The sequence below is a fragment of the Papaver somniferum genome, chromosome 9 (assembly GCF_003573695.1).
Source record: "Papaver somniferum cultivar HN1 chromosome 9, ASM357369v1, whole genome shotgun sequence".
Lineage (NCBI taxonomy): Eukaryota > Viridiplantae > Streptophyta > Magnoliopsida > Ranunculales > Papaveraceae > Papaver > Papaver somniferum.
Window position 1 is genome coordinate 91,357,981 of NC_039366.1, and position 10,807 is coordinate 91,368,787.

General features: G+C 35.7%; 2 protein-coding genes across 2 annotated transcripts; both read left to right on the forward strand.

The window, feature by feature from the left end:
* The first annotated feature begins 382 nt into the window (after positions 1–382).
* LOC113313986 lies at positions 383–4,855 on the forward strand. Its single transcript, XM_026562760.1, has 6 exons — positions 383–1,031; positions 1,380–1,472; positions 1,605–1,838; positions 2,365–2,467; positions 3,901–4,130; positions 4,429–4,855. The coding sequence occupies exons 1-6, from the start codon at positions 706–708 to the stop codon at positions 4,649–4,651; spliced, it is 1,209 nt and encodes a 402-aa protein (XP_026418545.1). The 5' UTR covers positions 383–705; the 3' UTR covers positions 4,652–4,855.
* A 618-nt stretch (positions 4,856–5,473) lies between these two features.
* Positions 5,474–8,711, forward strand: LOC113312268 (histidine kinase CKI1-like). The gene is made up of 5 exons (XM_026561029.1): positions 5,474–5,491; positions 5,586–5,885; positions 6,111–6,830; positions 6,930–7,305; positions 7,552–8,711. The coding sequence occupies exons 1-5, from the start codon at positions 5,474–5,476 to the stop codon at positions 8,709–8,711; spliced, it is 2,574 nt and encodes an 857-aa protein (XP_026416814.1).
* The last annotated feature ends 2,096 nt before the right edge of the window (positions 8,712–10,807 follow it).

Below are 10,807 nucleotides of genomic sequence, written 5' to 3' on the forward strand. Positions count from 1 at the left end.
AGAAAAGATTAAACATGAAGAAGAAGATTTGATCGAAAATCTACCTGTTTTTGGTTTTCGTTTCTTCGATTTGCAAAAAAAATTCTCTGAAATTTCAGTTTTCGCTTTGCAGTTTCTCATGTGAGATCCAGTTTCTCTCTCCTAAAATGAAAATGAAGATGCCTGTTTGAGAGGAAACCTAGGTTAGATAGTTATGTAGTGAAGGTTATTCTGGTCATTTCGACCTCTATTAAAATTTATTTTAAATTCGGGGCCTGGTTCTAAAACCCTTTTAACTAGGGGCCTGATATTATGGGTAACCCATGGGTCGGGTCTTAGCGTAATTTTCCCTAATCATTTTATTATCGGGCTTGATACTATTAGGCTCATCCGGTCTCGGAACATTACCCGTACCCATCATCATACCGTTTGAGGTATGTCTTGATTAGTGATCAGTGATTACTAGTTGCTCGCAGTATCCATTAATCCATTAGAGGAGGATGAAGAAGAACAAATACAACCGTCAGTCTCTCTGGTCAGTAGCTTAGGAGAAGAAGATAATATTCCACTCTGTGATTCCAGTCGAGACTACACCCAACAGAACTCTATGATTACTTACTTTGCTTTCTTTATAAACCCTAACCTCCTTTTTCATCTTCTTTATTAGGAAGAGTACTACTAAACAGTCTCTCTTCTTTTCTGAATGCACACTTCCAACAAAAAGACATGGCGATTTCTCATAGAGCTCCTAAGAATAAACAAAAGCAACCTAGATCTCCAATTCTCAATCTAGTTATTTCAATTTCAGTTATTGCGTTTCTTTTCATACTATCTTGTTGGAATTCTACTTCTAAATTCTCTTTTCCCACTGTAAGAGAAGCCCTACAAAATGTAGTATCTTCCTCCTCAATTGATCATACTTTAGAGAAGAAATATTTGTATTGGGGTAACCGAATTGATTGCCCTGGTAAACATTGCCATTCTTGTGCTGGTTTAGGTCATCAAGAATCTAGTCTCAGATGCGCACTCGAAGAAGCCATTTTTCTCCAAAGGTAATTGTGATTTCGGGATTCATTACTCACATTGGATTTACAAATTTTTGTTTGATTTCTTTTTATGAATTTTGAGAGATTGCGTCGTAAATTAGTTCTTTAGGTGTGGGTTTTGGATCATTATTGGGAGAAATCTGTAGCACTGTATTCTGAAAATAGGGTTTGAATGTGATTTGTTATGTCAAACTTTAACCTTTCTTTTGTTTTCCTTAGTGGAGTTCATGCGTTTCTCATGAGTTTGTCTTGAAAGAAATGATTAACTTTTTCTTTAAATGAGGACTTGTTTGTGTGGATTTTTTTTTCTTCTTTCCGTAATTGACTGTTCCATTGTTCTGAACTGCTCTGTAGAACTTTTGTGATGCCTTCAAGGATGTGCATTAGTCCCTTGCATAATAAAATGGGAAGTCTCGATCAGCCTAGCAATTCAAATGCTGACGACAGGTAATATCTTATGTACCATATATTTCGGAAACAGATCTATGATTTTTGTTTACACAAATACCTTTTGAAATCTAACTCCTCAAATGTTTGATCATTTTGTAAAGTCTGAACGTGTCTTATTTTATTTCGTAGATGGACAGAGAGCTCTTGTGCTATGGACTCATTGTATGATTTGGAACTCATATCTAAAACAGTTCCTGTAATCCTTGATAATTCAAAGGTTTGGTATCATGTGCTATCAACTAGTATGAAGTTAGGAGCTAGAGGTGTTGCTCATGTAGAAGGAATAAGTAGAAACGATCTCAAAGAAGAGAAACGCTACTCGAATCTGTTACTCATAAACCGCACTGCAAGCCCTCTTGCTTGGTAGGCTTACTTTTCACTATTATCTTCTTTTTTTGGATAATTTCACTTTCACTAACAGTTGTCTTCATTTTGGACTTTCCTAATTAAACTTGTTAGAGCACTTGTAGTGGGTTGTTCATTTGTATAATTTGGAGGAGAGAGAGTGTAAAACTCTTTGTTCGTGTGTATTTCTATTTCCGGAAAGTATAAATTTTTCCAAATTTGCTTCCTATTTGATAAAATGTAGAAAATCTTCAAATGTGCCAGTTCAATAGAATAATGATAAGCCTTGTTTTAGTTGTGCAATTACCACTTAGAGATTATTAGGCTTGACTGATTCATTCAATTGATTGAGTGAACGGTCAACCTGGATTGTGTAGGTTGAAGAGTGTTTTACTAGTCAGGTGCAAAATTAAAGCAGCTAGAATTTTAGTTAGTTGATAATGTGCATTTTTATAGATGTAATGATCCATGTGGTTATCTAGTGCCACTTGAGTGAAACTATATAAATTTTGATGAATGACATTTGACCATGATATCCATCCAGGTTTATGGAGTGCAAAGATCGAAAAAATCATAGTGCTGTAGCACTCCCATATTCATTTCTGCCTTCTATGGCAACCAAGAAGCTTCAAAGAGCAGCAGATCAGGTACGTTGTCCGTAGGGAACATCACAAATTTACGCAGTTTCTGTTGTGAAAATGTGACATTTGATGTGTACTTGGTGTTTATGGTATGTGTCTGAAAATCCCTGCTAGGTAATTATCTTGTGAAGCAAATCGAGCTTTATCATGTTTCACCGGTATGTATGTATTTTTAGATTCTAGGTGTATACGCTGGATCCAAACTTCAAATTGCAACAGCTTAATAAGATGTTCTAGTCATAAAAGTAATTGGTACCTATGTCTTTTTAGATTCTAGCTCTATACGCTGGATCCAAATTTCAAATTGCAACAGCTTAATAAGATGTTCTATTTATAAAAGTAATAGTAATAAAACTCAACATGGTTGTTTAAGCGTCCTATTTTTAACTTCACAGATGAGAAACACTATTATGTGGACCACGGGTTCTATCTGCCTTAAAATCTGTATTCTCCATATAATTCTGGTTTTTGTTTGTTATAAGTTATGACTGCAATGTCATGGTTCATTTGGGAAAGTGCTGCATTAGCATTGAGCTTACTTATCAGCACCCAACCTCATCCTAAATCTGGAGGAAAATAAACCAGCCTGTTTATTTATTGTAAATATTGATCTGGACCACCCATTGTCCTGGAATTAATCGATGAGTTAAGACCTCCGAGCATAGTAGAGCAATCTTCTCACTACAGGTCAATGAAATCCAGTTAAGAGGAAATTTAGGAAACAAAGTAGAGGTACGAGTTTGTACTTCGTCTAGAAAATTTCAGATAGTATTAGTCAATATAGTTGAAAAAGTAGTTTGACACAGTAACATAAAAAGTCACTGTTCTGGTCATCTGGTGTTTATATTGTGGTATGTGCATGTTGTGGTGACAATGGTGATGGGGCAGCAGTGGTGGTTAGACCCTGAATCCCCAGGTTTAGGATTTGTCAGGTTCATATCCTAGAGTCTTGGTCTGACTTTTCAACCGTTTTAACTTCCTCTCTGTTACTCAGGTGGCTGGTTGAAAAAGAAATTTTTTCCTTATAGGTAAGGCGATATTATAGTGTTCATAATAGCAAGTAAAGTGTTAAGAGTTACGTACTATTAAACTAACTATAATCAGTATAGCCAAGTGCCAGGATCTTCTGAGAATGTGTTGGATTAGAAAAACGACACTAGCAATACCGGGGAGAATCTGATAGTGGACAAAAATAGAAGATAGAGAAAGCTTGCATATGATGTTTAGTCATGTAGAGTGAGTTAGAAGAATGCAATTTGAAGTGTTAAACTTACACCAAAACATAGTCACGCTTACAATTCCGGATCATGTTGTTCGTCTTTAACTTTCTTGCAAATATATAGGCTTGCACAAAAGAGGGTGTGAAGGTTTTTTCTTTGGCGAAGATATTCTGGCTTAATGTTTTCAGTTTATGAACCCCCAACATTCAATATTTGCAGATCAAGCAGCTGCTTGGTGACTATGATGCTATTCACGTTCGGCGAGGTGACATATTAAAAACCAGAAAGGACAGGTTTGGGGTTGAAAGAAGCCTTCATCCTCACTTGGATAGGGATACTCGCCCAGAATTCATTCTTCAAAGAATTGCAAAATGGGTTGAGGGTGGACGAACAATTTTCATTGCTTCTAATGAGAGGACGCCTGGATTCTTTTCCCCTCTCTCTTCCAGGTACTGCAACTAGTGGAAAATCTTTTATTTCTCGTTGTCTACTGAAAATAGTAATATGGGTTCTTATATTTTTCTTCTGCAACATTACCCTATTGTGGTTTGCATGTATATATTTACGCTAGTTGGTTCTCTATCCTGTCAGTTTCAGGACTCAAAAGACTTCGCCTTAAACACATTATTGATGTGACAACTTAAATTTGTTCATACGTCAAAACTTTCTTGCCCACAAGATCATGAATTCATGTTGGTTAGTGGTTGATATGCGAAGTAACCCTTTTACTTTGTTCATTTCTTGCAGGTACAGAGTTGCGTACTCGTCAAACTTTAGTAGGATACTGGATCCTGTAATTGAGAACAATTACCAACTGTTCATGTTAGAGAGGCTAATCATGAGGGGAGCTAAGACCTTCATTGGAACATATAAGGATAACGAATCAGATCTCAGCTTAACGGATGATCCTAAAAAGAACACCAAGATATGGCAGATACCCGTCTATACCATGGACGACAAAGAGAGCTGATTGTCCATTTCATTTTATTCTTTATTTCTCTTTTCTTCCCTTTTTTTATGGTTGGAAGAAGTTTGTGAATCAGGTTTTGAAGTTAGCTTTTGGCTTCTTGATTACCAGAGAGACAAATATGGGTCTGTTAATGTTGTAATTAATGATATCGGCATTTTTCTATTTAATACAACAAATGATTTCCTTTTCCTCCATGTAAAAAAAGCTGCAATATTTGAATCTATTGATTTCTTCTAGGATTTTTGGTAAAATGCAAATGTTCAAAGTACACTTGTTACTCGCCATTGCTGACTTGCTGAACTTGGAACTGGGCAACCAATCCAACGGATTGGCCAATACCAAAGATGTATGGTATTAATACACAGTACATGCACCTCTTTGCCCATTTAGTGAGATAAAGCACATAAAAAGGGAAAATAGACTTAATTAGGAAATCTTAAATGACATGAACAACATTTTATACCATAACTGGTTACAAATCCAACGGGTGACAATTAAAACAGGGCGCCAGTTTAAGTCAAATTTTGAATTTCATCCAAACTTTTATGCCTCGTATACATGTTATTTATGATGAAAATTATTCAAAAAAAAATTAGTTTCCTTTTGTGTTTCATAGGATTATGGTGATATCTAATCTCAACCACTATATAACTTCACATCTGTAAGAGGTTTTTCTCATTCCTACATAAAAACACACACATTCATTCACACACTAGTTTTTGCTATCATTTGGAGTTGAGATTATTAGATACAGGTAGCAAATATTAGGAACCTTGAAGCATGATGAAGATCATCAGTTCAACAATCGCTATTCGACCAGTAATGTCGTTCATTATTCTGGTAATATAATTTTGAATTATCCTTATTTTGTTTAGGCATGATTTCTACTTTTCTTTTCCGTTCTTAATTTCATTTCTTTTAACTTTTTATGCAGGGATTCCTAGTGTTAGCGATACCGATATCAGCTATTTTGTCATACAAAATAGTGGCTTACCAAGTGCAAGAGGGTCTAGAGTTTGCTGCAAAATACCTGCTGGATCATATTTTCTCTGATGTGCAAGCAGTTTCTCATTCGTTACTTCCAAATGCAGCGGCGTTGAACTTAGCAAGGATGTTGGGTTCATCCTTTAAAGAAACAACCCCGCCAGCGTTCTCGAAGATTAGTACCATGGTAAAAATACTTAAACTCAAATGTCCATTTTCAGTTTACTACATTCGGCTACTTCCTACTACTGTATGTCGATTTACTGCCGCAAAATGAGACTTTTGTCGATTTTTGTTATATTCTCTAGAATTTCGACATTAATTATTTTTATTAGGAAATTGAATTTCGACATTAATTACTTTTAAATTATCTCTATAATTGTATATAGCAATTGATTTGTTTCCATAATATAAGCCAAATGCATCATTTTCTTCATTCCGATAATAATGTTTGAACATATTTCATTGAATGTAGGTGGCTCCCAAACTGCTGCTGGCATTCATGATCCATAATGTATGGCAGATTTCTTATTTGCAATCGAACGGTTTATTCTTCTCTTATTACATGGATGGAAATGAAACTGTATCGTTATATTCAAATGCAACATGTGTTGATGACAAAAAAAGGGCCACCAATACTTCTTCATACAACTTGTATAAGCAACCAATAGATAAAAACACAGGTGAACCATATGGAGAAGTGTCCATAATTCCACACTCGGACATATGTTTTAAGAATTCATTTTGGTTTCGGAAAGCAATGCAAAGTAAGAATGGGTATGCATTTGTAGGGAATGTATTGGGAAGTAACAATTCATCGTCAACACATTCTTTGTTTCATTCTATCGCTGCTATTAATGGGGAAGGAGTAGTATCTCTTGGTGTATCTGTCAAAGCTTTTGTAGATGCCATCAAGAAAGTAAATACTCTGAATGGTACTTTATTTTTAGGTACAAATGAAGGTAAAATCCTCACACATAACAACAATCTTAACGCTAGCATTGTGATCAATGATGCAAGTGTTTCGATTGAAGTAACGAAAGATGGGGATAATATAGGAAATGATCATCGCAGTGGAATTGCTATCATTTCATGTGATCCTAGTCGTGACTTATTGCGAGCCGACGAAATAGAGATTGGCAGGGAAAGGTACCATATCTATTTCGAACCCCTTGATATAGCTGGCATTAAAGCGGTACGTACGCATCTTTTATTGGCCGCCTTTATTTTTAGGAGCATAACATATGTATGATTAATGCACACAACTAATTATGATTGGTATTTGTTTTTGAAGGCATCAATCATGGTTTTCCGTGACAATGGATTACTAACGCAAGTTCGTATGAATGATAGTGTATCATCTTTGTTATTGGCGCTTGCGATCGTATCTGTGTTCTTGTCGACAACTTTCTTTATAGTGTTAATATCTCGAGGTACAAGAAGGGAGATGTTTCTTTCAGCTACACTTATGAAACAAATGGAAGCAACGCAACAAGCTGAAAGGAGGAGTATGAACAAAAGTATTGCTTTTGCAAGTGCCAACCATGACATTCGTGGCGCTCTTGCAACAATTGTTGGTCTCATTGAGTTTTGTCTTACCGAGGTTTCTCCCAGCTCCAACTTGGATAACAATTTGTCACAAATGAAAAGCGCTTCATTGGATCTTCTCGGTGAGTTTTATTTTTCCTAGCGCCCCAAACTTTTTTCTTTCGTTTACTTACAAAAATGCTTTTATTGATGTCTAATTACCGATATCCACATGGAAACCATTTAGATCATCAAAATTTCAACAAAAAAAAAAACACCATCTGTGATTTTGAAATCAAATACCATTATTTTCTTTTGTTATTCATGTTTTCTTAACAAACCGGGTAATAACTTCAATCATTTTTTTGTTGGGTGTGAACATATTTCAGAATTACTGAATTCAGTTCTTGATGCAAGTAGAATTGAAGCCGGCAAGATGCAATTGCACGAAGAATTTTTCGATTTAGCTAAAGTCATAGAGGAAGCAGTTAACTTCATATATCCAAGGGGATTGGAAAAAGGAATAGATGTCGTGCTAGACCATTGTGATGGTTCAGTTCTCAAATCTCCGCTCGTCAAAGGTGATCGTGGAAAACTCAAACATGTACTTAATAACTTGTTAAGTAACGCAGTGAAGTTTACATCTGAAGGACATGTCGTCTTACGTGCTTGGGCAAGAAAACCAAATCCCAACGCCTCGCTGCTTTCACCAAAATATAATGGTATCTGGAAACGTATATCACATTTAATTTACAAAACCACAGGACAAGATTACAACGAGACACTCCATACACTCGAACATAATGAAAATTCTTTGGAGTTAGTAGTTGAGGTAGACGATACGGGAGAAGGGATACCAAAAGATAAAAGAGATTCTATTTTTGAGAACTTTGTCCAAGTTAAGGAAACGGTGCTTGGACAAGGTGGTACCGTGTTAGGCCTTGGAATTGTGCAATCACTAGTGCGTCTTATGGGAGGAGAAATAAGCATTCTTGATAAAGAAATCAGCGAGAAAGGAACTTGTTTCAGCTTCAACATTTTTCTTTCCCAAGACGAAAACACGATGCCTATGACAAGGCTGTACCAAAGTCCCTGCAACGTAGAAGGTTTATCATCATCACATGTTATACTTGTTATTCAAGATGATGAAAGAAGAAACGTTACAAAGAACTTCATGCGAACACTAGGTGTAAAAGTGTCAGCTATTAACCAGTGGGAACATGTTCTTCCTACTCTCCAACAGATAAAACGCCGGTTTTATGTTAGTAGTCGAAGCTCTTCTGGAAAATCTGAGCAATTAGGTTTATACACCGATCATTTGAGTCGATCAACATCGCATAGTCCTATTACAACAATGTATGATGGGAGTTTAAGTGGAAATGAGCAGGCGGAAGCATCACGTTCCTCAACCCTATGTAGAAGAATCATTTTGGCGAGGAATGCGACATTACCTTTCATTATGATAATAATTGATGATCATGTGGAACGGATATCTGAGGTATGTTCAGTAGTTGATAATTTTCGTAATAATCTGCCTAGTGATATGTGATTTTGGATTGTTGGATTACTCTCTCCCATTATTACCGAGAAAAATATGAGGCTTGCCAGGACGAAACTAATGGTTACATGTGATGACATTTTTATTAAACCATTTCATGGTTCTCGACTGGATCAAGTGCTAAAGAAATTACCAGAGTTTCGGGGTAATATTAAAGAAGAAAGTCAATCAAATTCCACTGATGAACGATCCACCAAACTTTCGTCTTCGAAAATGAAGAACTATTCTCCTCGTGCTAATCGAATAATACAACAAGGAGGTGTTATTCCTAGCACCGATGATTTTAAACTTTTGAATGGAAAGAAAGTCTTAATTGTTGAAGACCAATTTGTTTTAAGGAAACTGGCAACGGCAATCCTTTCTCGCCTTGGGGCCATCGTTGAAGTTTGTGAAAATGGCGAAGAAGCCGTAAAACAAGTTAGTAAAGCTTTAAAGGAACCTGATCATAGGCCAGAAGGAACTTCAAAATTTCTTCCTTATGACTACATTCTCATGGATTGTCAGGTAAAAAAATTTCTTGTATATTCTTCTGGGTATTCACAATTTTCACCCAATATTTTGTAATTTGTTTGCGTTGCTTGGTAAAATATAATTGTTACATATAATGTATTGTTATAGAAAAATCTCTTCATTTCTTACTTTATTTCATTTTGTTGTGAACAGATGCCTGTTATGGACGGATATGAAGCAACAAGGAGAATACGGATGGCGGAACGATTTTATGATATTCACATCCCAATTATAGCCTTAACAGCAAATGAAGCGGGTGATGAAGCAGATATGAGAAAAGAAGCTGGAATGGATTTCCACATAACCAAGCCATTGAAAGTAGATCCTTTATTGGATGCCATTCGTTTTCTTGATACTATTAATACATGTAACACATTAGTGTAGATCAGATGATCCCTCAGAATATTTTGAAAGAATGTATTGTTGTTTTGCCTAATGTACCTCACTAATTAGACATTGATCATTTGAACAAAGAAAACTAATTATATACGATCTTTTATCTGATTTTTGAGAATACTTTTGCAATTAGTTTTTTATCCCTTTGAAATGCCGTTTTTATTAAAAATATGACTTCAACGTACACTAAATGGAGGCTTGGAGAGATCTCTAAATCTCTCACTTTGCTCCAAGTGAACCTCATTGTGAACTACATAAGACTTAAGTATAACTTTAAAAGAGAAAAAGATACAAGACAAAAGTTATGTGTAGGGAAGTGTCCAAGAAATTAACCCACTATCATACCAAACATCTATATCCTTCTGCTCAATGCTCCTGCAAGTTTCAAACGTCTATAATGGATGGTCCCAGCCACTATATTTATTCGCCTGTTGCGGGCATAAAGTGAAGGCATCACTTCATACTTCGTATATGATGCTATCGATGGGCTAAAATGAGAAAGCATTCACCCCCTAGTTCATGGTGACTCCTCTGAGTCTCTCTTAATACCCGCTATTATCCCATATATGATGGTTTTTCAAATGATGTTGTAGTTGTGGTAAAAACTGGGTTCTTTTCAGACTTGTGAAGGAAATAATTTTTTAGACTTAATAAAAATAAAGATAAAACAAATTAAATTCAAAGGTGATGTAAATATTATGGAAAGACCAGGGTTCAGGATTTCACCATACACCAAAATTCATGTGATTCAATGATAATTCTTATCATGTAATTCTAGACATTATAATTCCAATCAAAAGTAACTGTGATTCTAATCATTGCCTAAATCAGATTTTCAAAACATCCATTGTTAATCGCAAGCATGAAATATCAAAAGCAATATACTAAGCATACTTCATCAAGGGAAAACACAATTGATTCATAAAAATCATTTACTCAATTTTCATTCGATGCAATTAATCATAAAAGAATTGCATAAATAAATTTTACCACATAACTTTTGGAAGAATGACTTCCTCCATCACCCCTGGGATTGGGTTTAGCTCCTCATTCCAAAAACACACTCACAAGATAAATTCATGGCTAAAATAGGTGTTTTTATTGATGTATATAAGATGAAACAGGAATTAGCAACGCTGTAGAAGTGTTACCGCGTCACTGTTACAAAGGGGTAAGTGCTG